Here is a 27,109-nt window from a genome sequence, read left to right as displayed (position 1 = left end):
CTCTGCCTAGTGATTGGGTGCTGTGTGATGTCCTTAGGTTATATGGTTTCAGTAGTTCTAAGTTCTAGGGGACTGATGACCATAGATGTTAAGTCCCACAGTGCTCAGAGCCATTTGGACAGAGGTTCAGGGCAATTTCTTGCTATTGGGGTGGGAAACTGCACCTAAAAGGCGCACGAATCAACCATTATCATCGGCGTTAGGATGCAGAAGGCATTGTAAACCGCTGCATTAAAGATACTGAGCCCTGGCTGGCTCGAGTCATGCTTGTCTTGGGTTAATCCTCGGTTGTAGTCCTGTGGTTTTATTTCTCGCGATGATGTTGCTATCCTGTTCGTGAGTGGCAGCAGCAGCGTGTATCGATACTAGTACTGCTGTACTGTCTTTGGTGTGGCGGATATAGTTTCTGGCTGGGCGGTGTGTGTCCAGTAATCGGTTGGTGTGGAGCATTAAGGAAGTATCCGTCGCGCCTACTCTGGCCGGAGCCTTTGGCGGTGTGCATGCGCGCGGTTGGACTGTGAGGTGCTCCTTGCGAGTGCTACGAAGTTCGTCGCCCACCGATCTTGCACATGAAAGTTGAGTCCTCACTTAACCTGCTATCGAGCCTCAACTGTTTACATTTCTTCATTAGCTATTGGTTGTCGCTTTTGGAACATTCCCGCAGCAACGTGTGTGAAATTCAAGACAGCTAAGATTCCAGCCGTCTACCTGTGGAGTTTAACTTAATACACTCCTGGAAATGGAAAAAAGAACACATTGACACCGGTGTGTCAGACCCACCATACTTGCTCCGAACACTGCGAGAGGGCTGTACAAGCAATGATCACACGCACGGCACAGCGGACACACCAGGAACCGCGGTGTTGGCCGTCGAATGGCGCTAGCTGCGCAGCGTTTGTGCACCGCCGCCGTCAGTGTCAGCCAGTTTGCCGTGGCATACGGAGCTCTATCGCAGTCTTTAACACTGGTAGCATGCCGCGACAGCGTGGACGTGAACCGTATGTGCAGTTGACGGACTTTGAGCGAGGGCATATAGTGGGCATGCGGGAGGCCGGGTGGACGTACCGCCGAATTGCTCAACACATGAGGCGTGAGGTCTCCACAGTACATCGATGTTGTCGCCAATGGTCGGCGGAAGGTGCACGTGCCCGTCGACCTGGGACCGGACCGCAGCGACGCACGGATGCCCGCCAAGACCGTAGGATCCTACGCAGTGCCGTAGGGGACCGCACCGCCACTTCCCAGCAAATTAGGGACACTGTTGCTCCTGGGGTATCGGCGAGGACCATTCGCAACCGTCTCCATGGAGCTGGGCTACGGTCCCGCACACCGTTAGGCCGTCTTCCTCTCACGCCCCAACATCGTGCAGCCCGCCTCCAGTGGTGTCGCGACAGGCGTGAATGGAGGGACGAATGAAGACGTGTCGTCTTCAGCGATGAGAGTCGCTTCTGCCTTGGTGCCAATGATGGTAGTATGCGTGTTTGGCGCCGTGCAGGTGAGCGCCACAATCAGGACTGCATACGACCGAGGCACACAGGGCCAACACCCAGCATCATGGTGCGGGGAGCGATCTCCTACACTGGCCGTACACCTCTGGTGATCGTCGAGGGGACACTGAATAGTGCACGGTACATCCAAACCGTCATCGAACCCATCGTTCTACCATTCCTAGACCGGCAAGGGAACTTGCTGTTCCAAAAGGACAATGCACGTCCGCATGAATCCCGTGCCACCCAACGTGCTCTAGAAGGTGTAAGTCAACTACCCTGGCCAGCAAGATCTCCGGATCTGTCCCCCATTGAGCATGTTTGGGACTCGATGAAGCGTCGTCTCACGCGGTCTGCACGTCCAGCACGAACGCTGGTCCAACTGAGGCGCCAGGTGGAAATGGCATGGCAAGCCGTTCCACAGGACTACATCCAGCATCTCTACGTTCGTCTCCATGGGAGAATAGCAGCCTGCATTGCTGCGAAAGGTGGATATACACTGTACTAGTGCCGACGTCGTGCATGCTCTGTTGCCTGTGTCTATGTGCCTGTGGTTCTGTCAGTGTGATCATGTGATGTATCTGACCCCAGGAATGTGTCAATAAAGTTTCCCCTTCCTGGGACAATGAATTCACGGTGTTCTTATTTCAATTTCCAGGAGTGTATATTCTCTGTTATTGAAGTTGACCAGCGGTATCCTCTGTCTTGTGGCCGTTGACGTTCCGGTTACCTGCCCTGGTCATTGTCGTAATTTTCGACAGTGTATTGTCCTCGTCGTGTTGTTGCTGTCCAGTGCGGCGTGTAGTTCGACAGCTGAAGTGTTGAAACTGCCTGGCAGATTAAAACTGTGTTCCCCAACGAGATCTGGACTCGGGATTTTTTCGTTTCGCGGGCAAGTGCTCTACCAACTGAAATGCCCAAGCACGACTCACGCCCCGTCCTCACAGCTTTACTTTTGCCAGTACCTTGTCTCCTACCTTCCAAACTTTACAGAAGCTCTCCTGCGAACATTGCAGAACTAGCACTCCTGAAAGAAAGGATATTGCGGAGACATGGCTTAGCCACAGCCTGGAGGATGTTTCTAGAATGAAATTTTCACTCTACAGCGGAGTGTGCGCTGATATGAAGGTAGGAGACGTGGTACTGGCAGAAGTAAAGCTGTGAGGACGGGGCGTGAGTCGTGCTTGGGTAGCTCAAGTTGGTAGAGCACTTGCCCGCGAAAGGCAAAGGTCCCGAGTTCGAGTCTCGGTCCGGCACACAGTATTAATCTGCCAGGAAGATTCATATGAGCGCACACTCCGATGTAGAGTGAAAATTTCATTCTAGCTGAACTGTTGTTGGTCGTTGTGGGCGCCAATATTCTGTGTGTCGTTGTATTGAAGTCTTGTGGTCGTTTTACTGGTTGCGTGGAGCGGAACTGATATTTTTGATTGGTCGGTCGGCTGTCTGTCGATTGGGTTGCCTTGAGATTAAGAAGTTGTTGGACAGGCTGCCTGTCTTACCTAAACGGGTGTTAGTGTTACAATCCCAGGCCGACCCTTGGAAACTTCTAAGCGCCTTTCCTTGTTATTTAGTTGATGTGTGTCCTTCAGCCGACTATCAATATCTCTTAAATTAATGTTCTTGTCTTGCCCTTAAGGCATGAGATTGTTATTCTTTTATATGGGGCCTTCAGCTGAGTATTAATATCTCTTAAATTAATGTTCTTGTCGTGCCCTTAAGGCATGAGATTGTTCCTCTTTATTGGGGCCTTCAGCCGAATTTCATATGAAATGTTTTAAGATACTGCCTGCTGCCTTTTAAAATTGAAACTCTTCTCTCTAGGGCTTAAGCCGTTTAATTATTTAGTGATGTGTGGCCTTCAGCCGAGTTTTAATAACCCATAAATTAATGTTCTTGTCTTGCCCTTAAGGCATAAGATTGTTCAGCTTTTGTACGGGGCCTTCAGCCGAATTTTGCATGAAATGTTTTAAGATAAGGCCTTCTGCCTTTTGATTGAAGCTCTTCATATTGCTTAATATGCGGCGTGCAGCCACGTTTCATTAAAACTAAATTGCTAATGCCTTCAGCTTGTTTAGATTGAAGATTTAGAAAATATTTTTGGCTGAAACCTCCAGAAGAAACCTGTATTTCAATTTCTTGCTCACGAAGCTTTCAAAACTTCTTGTAGAGATAGATAATTATAATAGTGATATGTGGGAGGGTGGGATTACACACTTCAGCTCTCGAATTGGTTTACCCTGTTTCAGAATACGGCTCCTCAGCTTTGATGAGCAGTACCCAAACAAGGCTTATTGATGAGCATCTCAATCGCATTACACGTCTTATGACTCTTAAAATCATGCCTACACCTGGTTACTCATACTTAGCAACATACCACCTTGCAAGACTGGCATTCCTGAGAAAAAGGATACTGCGGAGACATGGCTTAGCCACAGCTTGGGGGATGTTTCCAGAATGAGATTTTCACTCTGCAGTGGAGTGTGTGCTGATATGAAATTTCCTGGAAGATTAGAACTGTGTGCCGGACCGAGACTCGAACTCGGGACCTTTTCATTTCGTGGGCAAATGTTCCAGCATCTGAGCTACCCAAGCACGACTCACGCCCAGTCCTCACAGCTTTACTTCCGCCAGTACCTCGTCTCCTACCTTCCAAACTTTACAGAAGATTTTAATCTGAAATATAACACATTGTATACAAAATCAAATGAAATTCTTTTAGTGAAACAGCCGAGAATGTTCACCTATACTAGCTTCGGTATTGATCCTGGGATCGGCTACTTCTATAAAAGAAAGGTTATGTTAAGAAAGGCTGTCCCACTACAAGTGCCAGAACTGGAGCTAAGTTGATTAGCTCCAGTTCTGGCGTGATGTCTGTACTTGTTTTTTCGCTTCTGTATGTCATTTTTGAGCAGGTAATATGAACCACATGACCACGGCATTTGGCTGTATGCATTTTATTGTTGACAGTCGCAAACAATGCGATCGATATAACCACTTTAAGAAGGGCACTAGGTGCCTGATACTAGAGGCGATAACCAAGTATGCACGGCTCGCCCTGGTACCGCAGTCTCGACTGCCGGGTGAATCTCGGCGCGCGCTGCCCGGTCAGCCGGTCGAGACGCACAATATTTACCGACACAGTGCTTCACCTCCGGTGTCAAATTCAAATAACTGACGGCTGTAACATTAGGAACGAGATGTTTACTTAAACCTCCACAGCTACTTGTGATTGTTAAATCTACTTGTTGTCACTTGCATGTGAAAAGGCTCTGTGCCTGACGATTTAGTGAAAACAGTTAATTTTATCAAAGACTGCCCTGCTAAACATATTTGTGATACTGTACGAGTATGATGAATTGGCAGGTACTTAAAAGTTTTTATTGAGGCACACGGAAGTTGGATGGTTATACCACAGCATAACTGTTCTCTCATTGCGTGAAGTTCATCTTTCTATCAAAATGGTTCAAATGGCTCTGACCAGTATGGGACTTAACATCTAAGGTCATCAGTCCCCTAGAACTTAGAACTACTTAAACCTAACTAACCTAAGGACATCACACAACACCCAGTCATCACGAGGCAGAGAAAATCCCTGACCCAGCCGGGAATCGAACCCGGGAACGCGGGCGTGGGAAGCGAGAACGCTACCGCACAACCACGAGCTGCGGGTATCTTTCTCTCAACTGCTACACCTTTCCCGAGGCAAAGTCTGGCCTCAGACTGGCTTATTTGACACACATTTTGTTAAAAATCAGTATCTACAAGATGTGTAAAATTTTGCCATAAAATACCACCTCCTGATTTCTTCACACGAGTGTCGGTTCCATCCTCCAGCTGCAGAGGAATTTCTTTTTACTCTTGAACACAATTTCTAATCGTTAGACGTTGGAAGGACCTTCGCTGTTAGATAATAATAAACCCAGAAGGTGCTGGTCACAGTATCTTGCGCTGAACCGTCTGCAAAGGGCTACAATAGATGGTCACACACGAGCGGACGTTGGTGACGGGCCACGGATATTCTCTGAGGATTCTGGAACACCTGCAGTGCGTTAATAAAGAAACGAACTTGTGACCGTCAGCTGCACTTCTCGGAATAGCCAATCCGGCCACCTTAGCTAGGCGCACATGTGTGGATTTCTGTAGCAGGCCACGTTAATAAAGTCCATGAGTTTTCTGTGGTCTTCGGTTGAGAGGAATTTCTAGTTACGTACAGTATGATGAAGGAGTGAACTACCGACCACATTGAAATACTTAAAAACCCAGTCCCACAAGAGACCTTAATTGTGGAAAATAACACAGGAACATTACATCAAGAAGAATATAGAGAGCAGGATGTACGAAGAGATTGTTGAAACATTTCTAGACAAGTTCTAATTGTGGGCCAGAGTGCAAGAAAAACTTAACTATAAAATTGAGATCAAGTTTTATAAAAGAGCATAGAAAATCGTAGGCTTTACAAAGAAGGGGAAAAAGGAAAGAAAGAAGTGTGTTCATTTTAGCATTACGCATTGCTCTGTGACATCCATTATTTTACATTAGGAAACGATATTATGAAAAGGAAAGTTGCTACTGACCATATAGCGAAGATGCTGAATCGCAGATACGTACAACTTGAAAACTGTCACGAATATACTTTCAGCCAACAAGGCCTTCGTCAAAAATAGACAACAGATATACACAAATGGCTCACCCCCCCCCCCCCCCCACACAAACACACACACACACACACACACACACACACGACTGCAATCTCTGGCAACTGAAGCCACACTGCCACTAATTAAATTCATCTGCCAGAGACTGCAATCATGCGTGTGGGAGTTGCGTTTTTAACTGTGTTTGTGTTTGTGTATGGTGTGTGTGTGTGTGTGTGTGTGTGTGTGTGTGTGTGTGTGTGTGTGTGTCGTATATTCTTGCTGGCCAAAAGCTTGTTTGTCTTCTTGTCGTGCCTATCTGTGACTCAACATCTCCGCTTTACGGTGAGTAGCAACTTCCCGTTCCATAATATTGTTACATTCCACCGTGGATTTTCCATTGTTTGATTTTACATTATGAGTTACTTTTATTTACAAAGTATCAAGAACGCGTTCTTCATACCGTATCAAATGTTCACGATACTCAAAAGAGAGCGAACAATTCAGAAAAGAAACCCGCTTCCGTGTGGCTAGTTATTCGACCTTCCCTACACTGTCCGTTCTCCCGTTGCACTGAGTCCTGTTGACGCCCGGGCTCGACCTTGTATCCGAACGACGCAGGGACCTCGACAGCGCATCGCAGGTAGTGTACCCCGGTACGGTAGAGATCGACTAACCTCTGTGTGGGAAACAGGACGATACGGTCGGCCGCAGCCGGGCTTAGGCGGATAAATGTGACGCGATGCCCGGCTCTGCCCGAAACCGAATAAGAAGTTCAGTTCCTTTTATGCAACAGGTTGCTGATTATTTCGATATATAAATAGGATTGGTGTATTGCTCTCGTTAACTATATCTGTAGAATACGTGGAGTCGTGATATATTAAAAGGCAGATAATCACATGTAGAATGTTCTTGCTGTTGTGGTCTTCAGTCCTGAGACTGGATTGATGCAGCTCTCCATGCTACTCTATCCTGTGGAAACCTCTTCATCTCCCAGTACCCACTGCAACCTACATCCTTCTGAATCTGCGTAGTGTAGACATCTCTTGGTCTCCCTCTACGATTTTTACTCTCCACGCTGCCCTCCAATACTAAATTGGGGATCCCTTGATGCCTCAGAACATGTCCTAAAAACCGATCCCTTCTTCTGGTCAAGTTGTGCCACAAACTTCTCTTCTCCCCAATCCTATTCAATACCTCCTCATTAGTTACGTGATCTATCCACCTTATCTTCAGCATTCTTCTGTAACACCACATTTCGAAGGTTCTATTCTCTTCTTGTCCAAACTATTTATTGTCCATGTTTCACTTCCATACATGGCTACACTCCATACAAATACTTTCAGAAATTTCTTCCTGACACTTAAATCTATACTGGATGTTAACAAATTTCTCTTCTTCAGAAACGCTTTCTTTGCAATTGCCAGTCTACATTTTATATCCTCTCTACTTCGACCATCATCAGTTATTTTGCTCCCCAAATAGCGAAACTCGTTTACTACTTTAAGTGTCTCATTTCCTAATCTAATACCCTCAACATCACCAGACTTAATTCGACTACATTCCATTATCCTCGTTTTACTTTTGTTGATGTTCAACTTATATCCTCCTTTCAAGACACTATCCATTTCGTTCAACTGCTCTTCCAAGTCCTTTGCTCTCTCTCTGACAGAATTACAATGTCATCGGGGAACCTCAAAGTTTTTATTTCTTCTCCATGGACTTTAATACCTACTCCGAACTTTTCTTTTGTTTCCTACACTGCTTGCTCAATATACAGATTGAATAACATCAGTGAGAGGCTACAACCCTGTCTCACTCCCTTCCCAACCACTACTTCCCTTTCATGTCCCTCGACTCTAATAACTGCCATCTGGTTTCTGTACAAATTGTAAATAGCCTTTCGCTCCCTGTATTTTACCCCTGCCACCTTCAGAATTTGAAAGAGAGTATTGCAGTCACCATTGTCAAAAGCTTTCTCTAAGTCTACAAATGCTAGAAACGTAGGTTTGCCCTTCCTTAATCTAGCTTCTAAGATAAGTCGTAGGGTCAGTATTGCCTCACATGTTCCAACATTTCTACGGAATCCAAACTGATCTTCGCTGAGGTCGGATTCTACTAGTTTTTCCACTCGTCTGTAAATAATTCAGGTTAGTATTTTGCAGCTGTGACTTATTAAACTGATAGTTCGGTAAGTTTCACATGTCAACACCTGCTTTCTTTGGGATTGGAATTAATATATTCTTCTTGAGGTCTGAATATACGTATATATATATATATATATATATATATATATATATATATATATATATATATATAGAATATATTCGTGTAATAATGATGTTGTATATGTGTACAAGGCTATGAAAATCCTCTGATTGATCAACAAACGGTTTCATAAATTCAAGTGTTCATTTGACATCTGTGTTTTTAGAAGACTTTTTTTATATCAGGAGCCGTTAAACTTTACTGATTGTATTACACATGTAATTTATATTTGACCCTCTAAAAAAACCAGAAAAGTGCGAGTGCGCACTCTAAGGTTAATTGTGTATCTAGATAATAATAATAATTTCGTGTGGTTCAATGGCCTGGTGGGCGTCTTTGTGTTGGACGTCAATTCGACGCGTGCCCCAGTTACCTAACGGGGGAAAGGGGATCTACTGTTTAATTTGGAATCAGAACCACTGTTGGTTGTGGTGTGTCCAGAGGTGAAGGTTAAGTTGAAACGGCCGGCCGGAGTGGCTGAGCTGTTGTAGGTACTACAGTCTGGAGCGGCGCGACGACTACGGTCGCAGGTTCGAATCCTACCTCGGGCATAGTTGTGTGTGATGTCCTTAGGTTAGTTAGAGTTCTAGGGACTGATGACCTCAGCAGTTAAGTCCCATAGTGGTCAGAGCCATTTTAGTTGAAACGGAGACTGAAAATCCGTAGTCCGACCTAGATTACCGTTACCTCTCTGTTTACAAGGACGGGCCTTACCGCTAGACAACCATGCCCGACATTTTCATACTTAGTTCATCCAAACATTTTGATTATTGAGTCTGTGACCATCAAAATATGTGACACTTATGACGGTGTATTTTAATTGCATTGAGTGAGAAGGCTAAATTACACTAAGAGGGAAGACCGTCGTCTTCGGCGTATGGCTCTGGAGCATTGTTCTGAATTAGCAGCAGTTATCTGAGAGACAGTTGGCACCACAGTGTCACAAACAACTGTTACAAATAGTTGTTTGAATCATGGTGCCACCATTTCACTATTATAATTTTTGTTTTGTTGTAATATTATTCAGATTTCGGCCTTAGGCCATTTTCAAGGAAAGAAACCTGTTTATACGTAAGAATACATCAGAATGGTTCAAAATTGCTCTGAGCATGTTGTGTACATAGTTCCACGTAGTCAGCGCGTTCACAACTTTCCCACTAGAGCGCACCCCACTAAGCACAACAGCACAGGCACAGCGCTCGTCCGTCTCCGCATTGCGAGATGGCGCAGCCTTAGAGATGGACCAAATTCTGCTTCCGCCGATCCGCGTATTAATATGTAATGCAGCCAATGAGATTGCTGCTAACGTAGAACCTATTCTCCTCGCAGATCACACTCGCATAGTGATAGCTGAACGTGCGACGTATTATAACGAGTGTACGGACCTCCAATTAGTCAGTGTGCATTAGTCTGTATCAGTCTGCATTTGTCTGTATCAGTCTATAGTCAAGTTTCAGTCTGCGCCTAATAAGATTATCATATTCCTGTACACAGCCACGAAGATAAATGTATAGACACTTTCTGAAGTATCAGAGATATGTGAGAATAAGATTAACGTACCAAGACTAAAGGAACTTCAGATTGTCAATTGTAAATAGCATCCAGAATCAAGTTACATAATGTGTGTGAAAATTAATCAAGTTCTGTTTAAAGTTGGCCACTGTCAATCTGCTACTTTAAACGTGCAAGTGGCATTTCTATCATCTGACCTAACGACAGAAGATAAACATGCCACGATAAGACCACAAGACATATTGCTGAAACTCACCTACTGCGTTAGAGCGACAAGCCAAATAATCTGATGGTGTGTGTACCGAAGGTCTTACAGTACGCACACCACAGAGCACTATGGGACTTAACATCTGTGGTCATAAGCCCCCTAGAACTTAGAATTACTTAAACCTAACTAACCTAAGGACATCACACACATCCATGCCCGAGGCAGGATTCGAACCTGCGACCGGAGCGGTCGCGCGGTTCCCGACTGAAGCGTCTAGAACCGTTCGGCCGCAGCGGCCGGCGAAGACAGCAGATAAATCGGTTACTTCAAGGACAGCACCGAGCCAGACGACCTGCAGCGTGCATTCCACTGACCTCAAACCACCACCATTTGCGACTTTAGTGGTTTCAAGTGAGAGCTCATGTCAGGGCAGCGTGGACGTCTGTTATATTTCTTGATGAAATCTGATTCTGCCTCTTTGCCAGTGATGGCCCCGTGTTGGTTAGAAGGAGGACAGTTGAGGGCCTGCTACCAACTTGTCTGCCGGCCAGTCACACTGGGTATACACCAGGAGTTATGGTCTGGGGTGCGATTTCGTATGATAACAGGAACACTTTCATTGTCATCCAGCGCTCCCTGACTGAAAATTAGTGCGTCAGTCTGGTGATTCATTCTGCCATTCCCGAACAACATTCCAGGGGGTGTTTTCCTGTAGGATAATTCTCGCCTTATATTAGTGAGTCATCAGTCTTGTGACTGGTTTGATGTGACCCAGCACGAATTTCTCTCCTGTGCCTTCCTCTTCATTTCAGAGAACCACTTGCAAAGTACGTCCCCAAATATTTACTGGATTCCAATATCTGTCTTCCTCCACCATTTTTACTCTCTACAGCTACCTCTAGTATAATGGAAGTTACTCCGCGATGCCTTAATACATGTCGTATCATTCTGTTCCTTTTTATTGTCAGTGTTTTCCAAATATTCCTTTCCTCTCCGATTCTGCGCAGAACCACCTCGTTCCTTACCTTATCAATCCATCTAATTTTCATTCATCTGTAGCACCACATCTCAAATGCTTCGATTGTCTTCTGTTTCCCTTTTCCCATAGTCCGTGTTTCACTACCATACAATGGTGTCCTCCAAACGTAAATTCACAGAAATTTCTTCCTAAAATTCAAACCTATCTTTGATGCTAGGGTTACTTTTGACCAAGAATGGCGACAGACCGTTGTTGTAAACCAACGTGCTATATCGAGTGTGGACATGTTCCTTGGGCCTGATGTATCACCAGATGCTTCTCCAATGGAGTACATATGGGACACCATCGGACTACAATTCCAGCATTAACCGTATCTTTACTAACCGACCAAGTGCTACAGTCATGGAACTCCATCCCACAAACTGCAATCCACCAACTGTACATCACAATTCATGTACGTTTACATGCGTGCGTTCAGTGTTCAGCTGGTTACACCAGTTATTAATGTACCAGCGTCTCACATTTTCAATGTTTTATCCCACGCTTACATTATGCTATCGTGCAATGTTAACAATTTGAATATGTTACCTAGACTAATGTATCCCCGAAATTTCATTACTCTGCGTTACTTATTTTTTGGTGTTGCGATTTTTTCCGTCAGTCTATGTACACCGCTAAGGGACCGCAGACCTTAGTGCCTGACATAAATTTCAACTTGATAGTTATACGCGTTTCAGAGGAAAATTGGTGTAAACAGAGGGACAACAAATGCAATGAAAATATTTTTATGACACAAATACTACATAAAAATGGTCGTAGTTTTTCGTTACTTGTACTGTTAAAGCTTGCTTATTGCCAAATTTCATGTTTCTGGGTCAATGGAAAGTACCCAAAAGTTTGAATGAGTGTGTTTGCGAGTGTAGAAGTATGAGACATAAATGGCTATATGTTTAGATTTAATTGGCGTAGAAACTTAAATTTTTCGCAATCTCATCGGACTGCAGACCTTAGTATGTTACACTAATTTCAACGTGCTGCCTCTAACCGTTCGTGACAAAAATGTTGGGGTGATGAACAGACAGACGGACAAAGAAGTAATCCTAGATGGTTTCATTTTTATCGATTGATGAAAGGAACTCTAAAAACGAATTAAAAGTCTCGAAATTTACCCTGTGTATATATTGAAAAGTTTGCCTTAACATCGGAGATTGTTAAATTACAATTTATTAAATTTGTGGCAAGAGACGGTGTTAATGCTATTACTGTTTAGTTACAGCTGTGATGCCATTCCGAAAAAGCGACTGGCCGCGGGAATACAGTCCTTGTTAGTTCTAAATATTCATGCAACAATTTACTCTTATTGTTGTAATAAATAACAAATGGTAACCATTCTTTAAATTTAGTAAGACAGAAGCAGCAGAACCAGTAATCCCCAATTCCCTAATCCACCTCATTTTTCAAAATCCGTTAAGGGAAGGGGTGTCAGTGGGAAAGAGCCCTATATTAGGCTGTATCATCGATTAACTGAAAACCAGTTATATGTAGTGCCCAAAAAGGTTAGAGAATTCCCTCCCTAGGCCTGACAAGTCGCCTCCTGAGACGCGGCAAGGCAGGAGTAGGCAAAATGCAGCAGGGAATAACAATATTAATGTGCTAATAGTAAACTGCAGGAGCGTCTATAGAAAGGTCCCAGAACTGCTCTCATTAATAAACGGTCACAACGCCCATATAGTACTAGGAACAGGAAGTTGGCTGAAACCAGACCTAAACAGTAATGAAATCCTAAACTCGGATTGGAATGTATACCGCAGAGATAGGCTGGACAGTGAAGGGGGAGGCGTGTTTATAGCGATAAGAAGTGCAATAGTATCGAAGGAAATTGACGGAGATTCGAATTGTGAAATGATTTGGGTGAAGGTCACGGTTAAAGCAGGCTCAGACATGGTAATTGGATGTCTCTATAGGCCCCCGGGCTCAGCAGCTGTTGTGGCTCAGCACCTGAAGAATACTTTGGAAACTATTTCGAGTAGATTTCCCCACCATGTTATAGTTCTGGGTGGAGATTTTAATTTGCCGGATATAGACTGGGAGACTCAAACGTTCATAACGGGTGGCAGGGACAAAGAATCCAGTGAAATATTTTTAAGTGCTTTATCTGAAAACAACCTTGAGCAGTTAAACAGAGAACCGACTCGTGGCGATAACATATTAGACCTTCTGGTGACAAACAGACCCGAACTATTTGAATCAGTTAATGCAGAACAGGGAATCAGCGATCGTAAAGCGGTTACTGCATCGATGATTTCAGCCGTAAATAGAAATATTAAAAAAGGTAGGAAGATTTTTCTGTTTAGCAAAACTGACAAAAAGCAGATTACAGAGTACCTGACGGCTCAACACAAAAGTTTTATCTCAAGTGCAGATAGTGTTGAGGATCAGTGGACAAAGTTCAAAACCATGGTACAATATGCGTTAGATGAGTATGTGCCAAGCAAGATCGTAAGAGATGCGAAAGAGCCACCGTGGTACAACAACCGAGTTAGAAAACTGCTGCGGAAGCAAAGGGAACTTCACAGCAAACATAAACATAGCCAAAGCCTTGCAGACAAACAAAAATTACGCGAAGCGAAATGCAGTGTGAGGAGGGCTATGCGAGAGGCTTTCAATGAATTCGAAAGTAAAGTTCTATGTACTGACTTGGCAGAAAATCCTAAGAAATTTTGGTCCTATGTCAAAGCGGTAGGTGGATCAAAACAAAATGTCCAGACACTCTGTGACCAAAATGGTACTGAAACAGAGGATGACAGACTAAAGGCCGAAATACTAAATGTCTTCTTCCAAAGCTGTTTCACAGAGGAAGACTGCACTGTGCTTCCTTCTCTAGACTGTCGCTCAGTTGACAAAATGGTAGATATCGAAGTAGACGACAGAGGGATAGAGAAACAATTAAAATCGCTCAAAAGAGGAAAGGCCGCTGGTCCTGATAGGATACCAGTTCGATTTTACACAGAGTAAGCGAAGAACTTGCCCCCCTTCTTGCAGCGGTGTACCGTAGGTCTCTAGAAGAGCGAAGCGTTCCAAAGGATTGGAAAAGGGCACAGGTCATCCCCGTTTTCAAGAAGGGACGTCGAACAGATGTGCAGAACTATAGACCTATATCTCTAACGTCGATCAGTTGTAGAATTTTGGAACACGTATTATGTTCGAATATAATGTCTTTTCTGGAGACTAGAAATCTACTCTGTAGGAATCAGCATGGGTTTCGAAAAAGACGGTCGTGTGAAACCCAGCTCGCGCTATTCGTCCACGAGACTCAGAGGGCCTTAGACACGGGTTCACAGGTAGATGCCGTGTTTCTTGACTTCCGCAAGGCGTTTGACACAGTTCCCCACAGTCGTTTAATGAACAAAGTAAGAGCAAACGGACTATCAGATGAATTGTGTGATTGGATTGAGGAGTTCCCAGATAACAGAACGCAGTATGTCATTCTCAATGGAGAGAAGTCTTCCGAAGTAAGAGTGATTTCAGGTGTGTCGCAGGGGAGTGTCATAGGACCGTTGCTATTCACAATATACATAAATGATCTGGTGGATGACATCGGAAGTTCACTGAGGCTTTTTGCAGATGATGCTGTGGTGTATCGAGAGGTTGCAACAATGGAAAATTGAACTGAAATGCAGGAGGATCTGCAGCGAATTGACGCATGGTGCACGGAATGGCAATTGAATCTCAATGTAGACAAGTGTAATGTGATGCGAATACATAGAAAGATAGGTCCCTTATCATCTAGCTACAAAATAGCAGGTCAGCAACTGGAAGCAGTTAATTCCATAAATTATCTGGGAGTACGCATTAGGAGTGATTTAAAATGGAATGATCATATAAAGTTGATCGTCGGTAAAGCAGATGCCAGACTGAGATTCATTGGAAGAATCCTAAGGAAATGCAATCCGACAACAAAGGAAGTAGGTTACAGTACGCTTGTTCGCCCAATGCTTGAATACTGCTCAGAAGTGTGGGATCCGCACCAGGTAGGGTTGATAGAAGAGATAGAGAAGATCCAACGGAGAGCAGTGCGCCTCGTTACAGGATCATTTAGTAATTGCGAAAGCGTTACGGAGATGATAGATAAACTCCAGTGGAAGACTCTGCAGGAGAGACGCTCAGTAGCTCGGTACGGGCTTTTGTTAAAGTTTCGAGAACATACCTTCACCGAAGAGTCAAGCAGTATATTGCTCCCTCCTACGTATATCTCGCGAAGATACCATGAGGATAAAATCAGAGAGATTAGAGCCCACACAAAAGCATACCGACAATCCTTCTTTCCACGTACAATACGAGACTGGAATAGAAGGGAGAACCGATAGAGGTACTCAGGGTACCCTCCGCCACACACCGTCAGGTGGCTTGCGGAGTATGGATGTGGATGTAGATGTAGATGTACTTGTTCTTGTGTACATCAATGACCTTTCATAAATAACATTACAAGATACCGAGTTTCTTTATTTTGCAGATGATATTAAATTGCAATGGAAAGCAAATCGAGTATAGTTGTAGAAAAAGGGGTAATGAAATGTGGACATTAATGAATGGTTCCTAGCCAATTATCTGCCACTAAACTTCGAAAAAACACACTATGTGCAGTTAATAGCTCGTAAGCCTAAAATATAACAATCAGAAGAAATTGACAATGTTAAATACTTGGCATTACAAACTGATAATAGATTCAATAGGGAGGGGCATAGCACAGAACTGCTGAAGCACCAGAACAAATCTTTATTAGATCTTCTCAGACACAGCAGTTACAAAATAAAATGCTGGCATGCTTCTCTTACTTTCGTTTCGCAATGTCATACGTTGTCATATTCTGTAAAGAAATATATCATAAATAATGCAGCCCTAGAGCTTAGTTCATGGAATAGATACGATAAGTAAGAGTAACAATGAATTAACTGCGCTCAAATCTCCAATATGCTAATACAAATAACCTTCAAAAAGTTTTAAAGTCATTTACCTTGGTCCTGGAGGATGTCCGTTAGTCAGGAAGACGCAATTTTAACAATTTACCAGCAGGCGTAGAAATTTAACTATTAATGAAAGAGCCTAAAGGATAGGTTAGTAATAAACCCCTTGTGCTGTAGTAACAAATTTCATAGTACACTACTACCCTTAAAATTGCTACACAAAGAAGAAATGCAGATGATAAACGGATATTCATTGGACAAAAGTATTATACTAGAACTGACATGTGATTACATTTTCACTTAATTTGGCTGCATGGATCCTGGGAAATCAGTACCCAGAACAACCACCTCTGGCCGTAGTAACGGCCTTGATACGCCTGGGCATTGAGCCAAACACAGCTTGAATGGCGTGTACAGGTACAGTTGCCATTGCAGCTTAAACATGATACCACAGTTCATCAAGAGTAGTGACTAGGGTATTGTGTTCGAGTCAGTTGCTCGGCCACCATTTACCAGACGTTTTCAGTTGGTGAGAGATATGGAGAATGTACTGGCCAGGACAGCAGTCGAACATTTTCTGTATCCAGAAAGGCCTGTACAGGACCTGCAACACGCGGTCGTGCATTATCCTGCTGAAATGTAGGGTTTCGCAGGGATCGAATGAAGGATGGACCCACGGGTCGTAACACATCTGGAATGTAACGTCCACTGTTAAAGTGCCATCAATGCGAACAAGAGGTGACCGAGTCGTATAATCATTGGCACCCCATAACATCATGCCGGGTGATACGCCAGTATGGCGATGACGAGTACACGCTTCCAATGTGCGTTCACCGCGATGTCGTCAACACGGATGCAAGCATCATGATGCTGTAAACAAAACCTCTATTCATCCAAAAAAATGACGTTCTGCCATTCGTGCACCCAGGTTCGTCATTGAGTACACCATCGCAGGCGCTAATGTCTGTGATGCAGCATCAAGTGTAACCGAAGCCATGGTCTCCGAGCTGATAGTCCAATACTGCTGCAAACGTCTTCCAACTGTTCGTGCAGATCGTTGTTGTCTTGCAAACGTCCCCATCTGTTGACTGAGGGATCGAGACTTGGCTTCACGATCCGTTACAGCCATGTGGATAAGATGCCTGTCAACTCGACTGCTAGTGATACGAGGCCGTTGGGATCCAGCACGGTGTTCCGTATTATCCTCCCGAATCCACCGATTCCATATTCTGCATGCAGATCTCGACCAACGGGAGCAGCAATGTCGCCATACGATAAACCGCAATCGCGATAGGCTACAATGCGACCTTTATCAGAGTCGGAAACGTGATGGTACACATTTCTCCTCGTTACACGAGGCATCGCAACAACGTTTCACCAGGCAACGCCGGTCAACCGCTGTTTGCGTATGAAAAATCGGTAGGGAACTTTCCTCATGTCAGCCGCCACCGTGCCAACCTTATGTGAATGCTCTGATAAGCTAATCATTTGCATATCACAGCATCTTCTTCCTGTCGGTTAAATTTCGCGTCTGTAGCACGTCATCTTCGTGGTGCACCAATTTTAGTGGCCAGTAGTGTAGATCCGGCTGATGTGTATATACCGTATTAATAATGACATTCAAATAATGTGTTACATAAAAGCTGATTTCCGCACATCCTTAAATGTGACCGGAAACGACGCAACCTAAGTGGCTGTCGAAGGCGTTCATATTGGTTAGGACAGAGGCAAATTACTCTCTGTATCCAATTATTCACTGTTGAAAGCTTGCTAGAGAAACAAGAAAACTTTGGTAATTTATCTGAACCCTCGCATCTGCTCACAAATGGAGAGTATAGCGACAGCCAGTCATGTTGACTGGGCTGCTGGCTATGTCCCCTGCTGCACAGCGATCTTCTCTCTCCATTGTCCTCCAGCTAAGACCCCCCCCCCCCCCCCCCCCCCCGCTCCCCCGTCATCCACTAGCAGTCCCCCACACGAGCGACCCATCTTTGTTACCTCGGGCCAGCCCTTGTTTCGTATTCTGTCATCACACATACGCTGATTAACACAAATTTAGGCGTTAACAACACCCGAACTAGACGTTAAACTTCATGATGAGAGTGTCACGGATTTTATTCTTTGTCAAAGATATTCGCTTGTTCTACACTATTTACCTCGCATTCTCACTATATATATATATATATATATATATATATATATATATATATATATATATAAAACACCCCGTCTTCAGGCCACGAGTGGCCTACCGGGACCATCAGACCGCCGTGTCATCCTCAGTAGAGGATGCTGATAGGAGGGGCGTGTGGTCAGCATACCGCTCTCCCGGTCGTTATGATGGTATTCTTGACCGAAGCCGATATTATTCGGTCGTGTAGCTCCTCAATTGGCACCACGAGGCTGAGTGCATCCCGAGAAATGGCAACAGTGCATGGTAGCCAGGATGGTCACCCATCCAAGTGCTGACCACACTCGACAGCGCTTCACTCAGTTTCTATGGATGAGTCAATCCTTCAGGCTCAAGGCTGTCTTGCACTTTTATGCTACCAGAAAGAAGTTCATTATCCTCAAGGGCTGTCTTTGGTGACACAATGTGCATAGGGAGTTGGCCTGCGTTCATTTTTGACGGACGTTGGCAATCAGATGACACCGAGTAGGCCTGTCTGTTTTGACTTTGCATGCAGTAGCTGTTCCAAGTTTAGAGGTGAACATTGATTGTAGGGTATAACCATGCCCCAACGATGAGTTCGTACTCCAGATGACGAGCGAGATTCAAACATTTCAACGAGACCGCATTGTGGGCCTGCGAGAAGATAGATGGACGTATCGGCGGATTGCTGCTAATGCTGTGTACTGTGTGTCGATGGTGTGTGGCTGCTTACAACAGCGATCTGTGGATCATTCCCGCACATCTAGAACAGGTTTTGGGCGTCTGCTTAGCACAGACGCACATCAAGAACGACGTAATGTGCGAACAGTAGTGCGAAACTGAACATTGTCCAGCGACGAAATCCGAGCACTAGTGGCACATACTGTGGCTTGAAGGACTGATGTTAGCCATCTGCATGCTGTAGGAGTAAGACAAGATGTGATGCTGGCGAGGCTACCACTGACATCACGACACCGCCAATCGCGGCTACTGTGGAGTCGTGACAGAGATTAGACTAGAGAGCAGACTGGCACCCTTCTTCTGTGAGGGAGTACGTCCTTTGTGTATGCGAGTACTGGACGTACAAGTGTATGGCATATAGCTGGTGGGCCGCCTGTTGCAGAGTGCATTCGCCCAGGACGCACAACTCCCATCCCAGGCTTCAGCTACAAGTCTCTACAGTCTGGAACCGCACGACGGCTACGGTCGCAGGTTCGAATCCTGCCTCGGGCATGGATGCGTGTGATGTCCTTAGGTTAGTTAGGTTTAAGTAGTTCTGAGTTCTAGGGGACTGATGACCTCAGACGTTTAGTCCCATAGTGAAATAAAATTTTTTAAAAAGTTGCTATTCTCTGTCATAAGTGGTGTTTCCGCAAGGTAAAGTAAAGTGTGTTAACTTCTTTGCACAGGCTGATAACACTGTGGTGCTAATATTTCTTCGACGGGAAGCTGGTGTTCTTTTTGAGCAGAACAATGTACGTTCGCATACGCTTGGCGCCACGCAATGTGCTGTTCGTGGTATACAACAAATGGCCTGACTAGCACGAGCACCAGATCTCTCGCCAATTGAACATGTGTGGAACATGATGCAGCAACAGCTTACTTGTTCCCTAGGGCCTGCAAGAACCACTGCTGAACTGCACCAAAAGGCGCAAGGCGCGTGCGACACTCCACTGCGGTGCTACTCAGCAGCTTTGTGATAATTTGCATGTGAGGATACACGCCTGTGTTGCTACCAGATAGGGATACACTGCGTTTTGGCACACTTTGCTGTGACATGTGTGTCTCATTTCGTCTCAATTTGTTAGCAGGTACTGAAACGTCCCCTTAGAGAAATTATACACGACTGTGCTTAAACTGACACACAATATTTTTAGCGCAACGCAATCTGACTTTCAATAATCCCTACAAAAGAATGGTCCTGACTAACATTAAACTATGTTGTTTGTTGTGGTCTTCAGTCCTGAGACTGGTTTGATGCAGCTCTCCATGCTACTCTATCCTGTGCAAGCCTCTTCATCTCCCAGTACCCACTGCAACCTACATCCTCCTGAATCTGCGTAGTGTAGTCATCTCCTGGTCATACCTTTCACAAATCACTTACCTCACAAAAATCTTCGTTACTCAAGCTACTGCAATAAACCGAGCGCCACTACTGCCAACTAAATAAAAGATTCAAACTATCGAAGGCACTAACTACTGATACGCATAATTAGCAAATGAAAGATTTTGATAGAGGAAAAAGAATATATTTACCTTAATATTGTTCAAAAGTCATATTATATATATCAGTTCATGACATCCAGTCTTACAAAGTTACTGTCTCTGTCCAGATCATCCGCCCTCACAACTCCGCCATCTCTCCCCCCACATCCACCACTGCTGGCGGCTCACCTCCAACTGCGCAACGCTAATCGCTGTTAACATCCAGCTGCCCAACACTACAATGGCGAGTATTACAACAATGCCAACCAGCCACACACTGCACACAGCACAGCCAGTGATTTTCATACGGAGGTGGTGTTACAAATAAAAAAACCTAAACAGCCTACTTACAGTACTACCAAAATTATGAAGTGTCACCTCACTTGTCAATAAAATGATCTTGTCCTTGAGTGTGTTTCTTTTTTTCCTTGTAGAGTATGGTGTCTTACATTTCTACCTAAGTCATTGCTCTAGAATATTCTCGGCGCCCAGCAGAAATCTTCCACCTGGACACTTTGAGATCTCACTGCTACTCCTGCCTTCCAACTACACCAAGACTTCATCTCTTGACACAACTGTGAATGCTGTTCTTTACTAAGTTTTTTAAATGTGCCTATTTAATTTAATGTTTTTATTCTGTGTGTATGAAAACTGAGAGAGTAAAAAATCTACAGTCTCTCTTCGATTTCTACATTTATTACAGGGAATAATACGAATAAAAACCGATAATCGGTTAATTGAGAAACCGGTTATTTTGAACGGTTTTAACAGTCAAGTTGAATTGCTGTGGAAGAAAAACGATGTAACCCAAACGATTGTTTCGGCGATCGCCATCCCTAGTCTAGCTCGTTACAGAAATTCATCTCACAACCCATCCTCTCCGTCTGAAGCAACGTTTCCACATATCAGTATATCTCTCTGACCTTTTAAGGAGCCAGTCCAACTGTTTACGCATGGGAGAAGATTTTAGGGGTAGCAGATAAGACATGTAGAAGTAATGATGGAGGCCATCAGTCACGATAGCTCTGCGGCAAAAGAGATCCTTAAGAAAGGCGCAGCTGCAGTAGCGTGTCGTGTTGCAGTTCACGGTGTCAATCTTGCAGGCATTTTCACAAGTGATGTGCTTAGTGCATTATCAGACTGAATGTTGGCTCCATCTCTTACGAATCGTCATCAGAGTACAATCAAATCATATAATCAATACTCAGTTGTTAGCCTTGTTAGAAAAATGGCGTGATGAGTCGATCATAGTACAGTATACTAGTAGTATGGTATTTGCCTTACGGCAGGTCTTGTCATGGTTTAAGCCCCTTCCACTGTTGTCTGTCCGTAGCCAGTCTTTCCATCTCTGAATATTTGCCTCCTTTGATATTGTCCAGCATATGATATCTTCTTTTTCCTCAAATGGTTCAAATGGCTCTGAGCACTATGGGACTCAACTGCTGTGGTCATCAGTCCCCTAGAACTTAGAACTACTTAAACCTAACTAACCTAAGGACATCACACACATCCATGCCCCAGGCAGGATTCGAACCTGCGACCGTAGCAGTCGTACGGTTCCGGACTGCGCGTCTAGAACCGTGAGACCACCGCGGCCGGCTCTTTTTCCTCTTCCCCTTTTTCCGTCCACCATTCCTTCTATTATTTCCTCCTATGAACAGACCCCCTCAAACAATGTCCAGTCTAGTTCAGTTTTCTCTCTGTGTTGACTTTCAGCATGTTCCTTTCTTCTCCAACTCTTTTTAATACTTCTTCATTCTTTACTCGGTCTTCCCATTTCACTTTTTCCATTCTTGTCCATATCCACATCTCTAGAGCCTCCAGTCTTCATTCATCCTCCTCCCTCAATGTCCAGGTCTCTGCACCAGTCCAGTTAATACGTTCTTATGTTTTGAATACAGACGTTCTCTCCATCCCACCAAAGGCTCTGGTCATATGATGATGTATCATGGAAGGAAAATTTAAAAAAAAATTTACAGATATTTTGTATAGCAAAGTTTTTTACTTTTTATTTGGTTTTATGTTACACTTGAAGTACACTGTAGTTGGAGTAGGCCTTAATGGACGAGGGCGTGGCCGTAGCCGAGAGCAGGGGCGGCGTAGCCGTAGGCTCCGTATCCGTAGCCCAGAGCGGGGGCGGCGGCGGCGTAGCGAGCGTAGCCGTAGGCGGGGGCGGCGTAGGCGACGGGGGCGTGAGCTACGGCGGGGGCGGCGTAGGCGACGGGGGCGTGAGCCACGGCGGGGGCGGCGTAGGCGAGGCGGGCAGTCTGAGAGATCCTGTACGTGTTGGCCACGGAGGAGGCGACTGGGGCGTGCGCGACGGCCACAGCGGGGGCGGCGTGGGCCACAGCCACGGGGGCGTGCGCCACGGCAGCGACGGGGGCGGCGTAGGCGGCCACGGGGGCGGCGTAGGCGGGGGCGGCGTAGCCTCCCAGGTAGCCGGCGGAAGCGGCGGCCACCAGCGCGGACAGGATCAGCTGCGAGGAGAGGCAAAAGATTTTTGAACCACTGACATGGAAAGGCGCTCGCAACTCACACACAAATAAGTCTACGTTCTGTTCTCTTTTATATTTAAGTAGTGAATGAGACGAGTTGTTTAGAAATATAACTTCGGCTACCTGGGCCTGTGATTACTTCAGTTACACCATCTTTGCCGACAGGATGTGCCTTTTTATAAAACTATTCACTGATGTTTCGTTCCCACATGTGAGAGATTGGCTCTCCTGCAGATGGGGACGATTGATCAGAGAGTAGTTTAATATATCAAGATGGCCTCTCAGCCCAGACGTTATAACTGGAGAGAAGGAATTATCCGTTTGTCTTGTATATAAGAATTAATGTTACAGGTATTTTGCAGGTGGAGTTTTACTATCAGTCTTAATCAAACATGGCTCATCTAGTCCTATCACGGATTTTCAGTGTTTTAAAAAGAGACATTTTTATTTAAAACGATGGGAATAATACATTTGCGAAAGGCGAATATTAATTTGTTGTTCTTATCTTCAAGATGAACTGAGTTTAAGTCACGATCGCTTAAGAATGGTGCAAATACTAACAATATAAAAGGATTGGTTTCTGAAAGAAAATAAATTTCCATGCAATGTTATGGAACGACTGTGTGTCAGACAAGGGGGTTTCCAATTTTAGTGGAGAATTGGGTTTTACCAAATTCTAGAAAATACTCCGTTACGGTGGCAATACTTCATTAGACCATGAAAAGTTCTAATAATAAAATCTTAATTTGATACAGGAGATGATGTCACTGGGTGCTACACCATAAAAATGAGTTATGTAAAAAAACGCTTTTAATCCACTATAATGTGAGCTGTAGATATTCTTCTGGTTTATTGTTATGTACCATTTGTGAAATCTATCAAATATAATTTTAAACTAGGAGTTGATTCAAATCTGAATAATATTAGATCAGTATTTACTTAATTACAGACTTTATAGCTACTAGGAGTAGTATGCTAGGTTGGTTAGCATCTCCTGGTACATGCGGAAAGAGCAAGCCGTTAATGCTTATTTTCCCATGGGGCGGGGGTCAGGTATTGAAGTGCGGACGCGTGGATGCAACGCGGTTGGTCTATACTGACACGCAAAATCAGCTTAGTTGCGCAGCTACGACGATGCAGAAAACATCGGTGATACATTACGTGACGTGTTTGCTGGAACACTACTGGACGCAGAAACAAAAACGCCCAGCACACTGAAGTGGGTACGTAATAAAGTTCCAATGAACACCTTATCTGCACTTATACCCAGAACACCATATATATATATATATATATGGTGTTCTGGGTATAAGTGCAGATAAGGTGTTCATTGGAACTTTATTACGTACCCACTTCAGTGTGCTAGGCGTTTTTGTTTATATATATATATATATATATATATATATATATATATATATATATATATATATATATATATATATATATATATGTGTGTGTGTGTGTGTGAAAATAATGTTTTACGTTACTGGCCATTAAAATTGCTCCACCACGAAAATGACGTGTTACATTCACCAAATTTAACCGACAGGAAGAAGATGCTGTGATACGCAAATGATTAGCTTTTCAGAGCATTCACACAAGGTTGGCGCCGGTGGCGACACCTACAACCTGCTGATATGAGGAAAGTTTCCAACCGATTTCTCATAGACAACCAGCAGTTGACCGGCGTTGCCTGGTGAAACGTTGTTGTGATGCTTCGTGTAAGGAGGAGAATTGCGTACCATCACGTTTCCGACTTTGATAAAGGTCGGATTGTAGCCTATCGCGATTGCGGTTTATCGTATCACGACACTGCTGCTCGCGTTGGTCGAGATCCAATGACTGTTAGCAAAATATTGAATCGGTGGGTTCAGGAGGGTAATACAGATCGCCATGCTGGATCCCAACGGCCTAGTATCTCTAGCATTCGAGATGACAGGCATCTTATCGGCATAAGTGTAACGGATCGTGCAGCCACGTCTCGATCCCTGAGTCAACAGATGGGGAAGTTTGCAAGACAACAACCTTCTTCACAAACAGTTCGACGATGTTTGCAGCAGCACGGACTATCAGCTCGGAGACCATGGGTGCGGTTACCTTTGACGATGCATCACAGACAGGAGCGCCTGCGATGGTGTACTCAACGACGAACCTGGGCGCACGAATGGCAAAACGCCATTTTATCGGATCCAGGCTCTGTTCACAGCATCATGATGGTCGCATCCATGTTTGGCGACATCGCGGTGAACGCACATTGGAAGCGTGTATTCGTCATCGCCATACTGGCGTATCACTCTTCGTGATGGTATGGTTTGCCTTGGTTACACGTTTCGGTCACGTCTTGTTCGCACTTACGGCACTTTGAACAGAGGGCGTTAGATTTCAGAAGCGTTACGACCCGTAACTCTACCCTTCATTCGATCCCTGCGAAACCCTACATTTCAGCAGGATAATGCACGACCGCATGTTGCAGGTCTTGTACGTGCCTTTCTGTATACACAAAATGTTCGACTGCTGCCCTGGCCAGCAGATTCTCCAGACCTCTCACCAATTCAAAACGTCTGGTCAATGGTGGTCGAGCAACTGGCTCGTCACAATACGCCAATCACTACTCTTGATGAACTGTGTTATCGTGTTGAAGCTGCATGGGGAGCTGCGCCTGTACACGCCATCCAAGCTCTGTTTGACTCGATGCCCAGGCGTATCCAGGCCGTTATTTCGGCCAGAGGTGGTTGTTCTGGGTACTAACTTCTCAAGATCTACGCACCCAAATTGCATGTAAGTTCTAGTATAATATATTTGTCCAATGAATACCCGTTTACCATCTGCTATTATTCTTGGTGTAGCAATTTTAATGGCCAGTAGTGTATGATGTTAAACCACTATACTGTAGCTGTATTACACTTAAAGAGGATATCCGAGACTCTTTTTCTGCATCCCAGAGATCACTCTCTGCAGAATCCGTAGAAAATGACAGGTGTAGTATTATCGTAAAACACTGAACGTATCTTTGAGGCACCAGCCGCAGATTCAACTGTCCACCTGATTGGTACTTACGAGCTTGTACATGGTGGAGTGGTGGTGGCTGTGAGTCGGTCTGCGATCGAGTACTGCCCGTGCAGCCGCGTAGGTCCCTTTTATACGCGGGCGGCTTTTAGCCAGTGCCGGTCCTTTCTCTGCTCTCGCAACGACGGCAGCACGGCAGCTGTCCCGCTCGCTCATTCGCAGTCCGGTTTGGCACCGACCGCCCGCGGGCTCCACGCTGCCGGACTACCGTCGCCGGATAGGTGGGTGTCACAACTCGGCTAAACAGCGGCCTGCGCTGCGCTTTGTCCGGCCTTCATCTCACGCTCATAACGAAGAGGCTTTGTGACTGGTTCGACTAGGGCTTCCAGCTGTGTCTGTTGCTTACCAGATAGAGTCGGACAACCTATCACAATATGGAATTGCAGCGGCGACTTTAATTACAGCTTGAAAAGGGAAGTGGAGGCCGTTTCAGTGCATGCAGCACAATCTACGGGCCTCCCGCTGTCAGGGCGCTGCACCACTCTCCCTATTTTTTTGTAATAAAATTAACTATTTGCAGTTTTGGACTGAAAACAGTACCCTTCTTCTTCTTGCTTTAGGGCCTCTGTAGGACCACGCGTAGCCCCTTCGTGGACTGCATTTCCTCTTCTTCTCTCAGAACCTCTTCATTCCTTTTCTTCTTCTCTCCCGCTCTTCTTCTGAGATATTCAGTGTCCGCTTCTCCTGTCGGCTCCACTGGTGACACTCTAATTGTTTCCTGTATTCTTCTATATCTCCGGCATATTGCTCGGTATATATTTCTTCCTCCAATTTTCCTTTCCTGCGAGCTTGATCCCCAATTACAACCAGTCCTTCCGAAGTTCAACCACTCACTTGGTTCCTGTCTTTCCCCTTGTCCTCCCTGTTGTTTCCCACACTCTCCTCGTCATTCTGTCCATACTCCCCCTAACTACACGTCCAGCAAACCTTGCCCTTTTAAGTCTGATTTCCCCAGATATTGTTCTCATGCTCTGGTACAATTCTTCCCTAGGTCTTTCCATCTACCTCTCTCCACCTCTTTTGGGACCTAGTATTTTTCTCAGTCTTTTTTCTCTTCTTTCTCTAGTTGCTCCGCCCCATTTCTTCCGAGTGTCATCGTCTCAGCAGCATGTAATACAGCATTCCTAACCGTTGCC

General features: G+C 44.9%; 1 protein-coding gene across 1 annotated transcript in view; it reads right to left on the bottom strand.

Annotated features, from left to right (window-relative positions):
* Positions 1-26,035, bottom strand: part of LOC126278937 (cuticle protein 16.5-like) — a 51,741-nt gene extending 25,706 nt beyond the window's left edge. Inside the window, exons 1-2 of the mRNA XM_049979214.1 lie at positions 25,965-26,035; positions 22,473-22,889 (exon numbers count right to left, since the gene is read on the bottom strand). Coding sequence (XP_049835171.1) covers positions 22,473-22,889; positions 25,965-25,976 — 429 coding nt within the window. The 5' untranslated portion in view covers positions 25,977-26,035. The remainder of the gene's footprint in view (positions 1-22,472; positions 22,890-25,964) is intronic.
* Positions 26,036-27,109: the final 1,074 nt, after the last annotated feature.

The sequence above is a fragment of the Schistocerca gregaria genome, chromosome 6 (assembly GCF_023897955.1).
Source record: "Schistocerca gregaria isolate iqSchGreg1 chromosome 6, iqSchGreg1.2, whole genome shotgun sequence".
Lineage (NCBI taxonomy): Eukaryota > Metazoa > Arthropoda > Insecta > Orthoptera > Acrididae > Schistocerca > Schistocerca gregaria.
The sequence above is the reverse complement of the archived record's forward strand: the minus strand, read 5'-3'. Positions and strand labels throughout refer to the sequence as shown.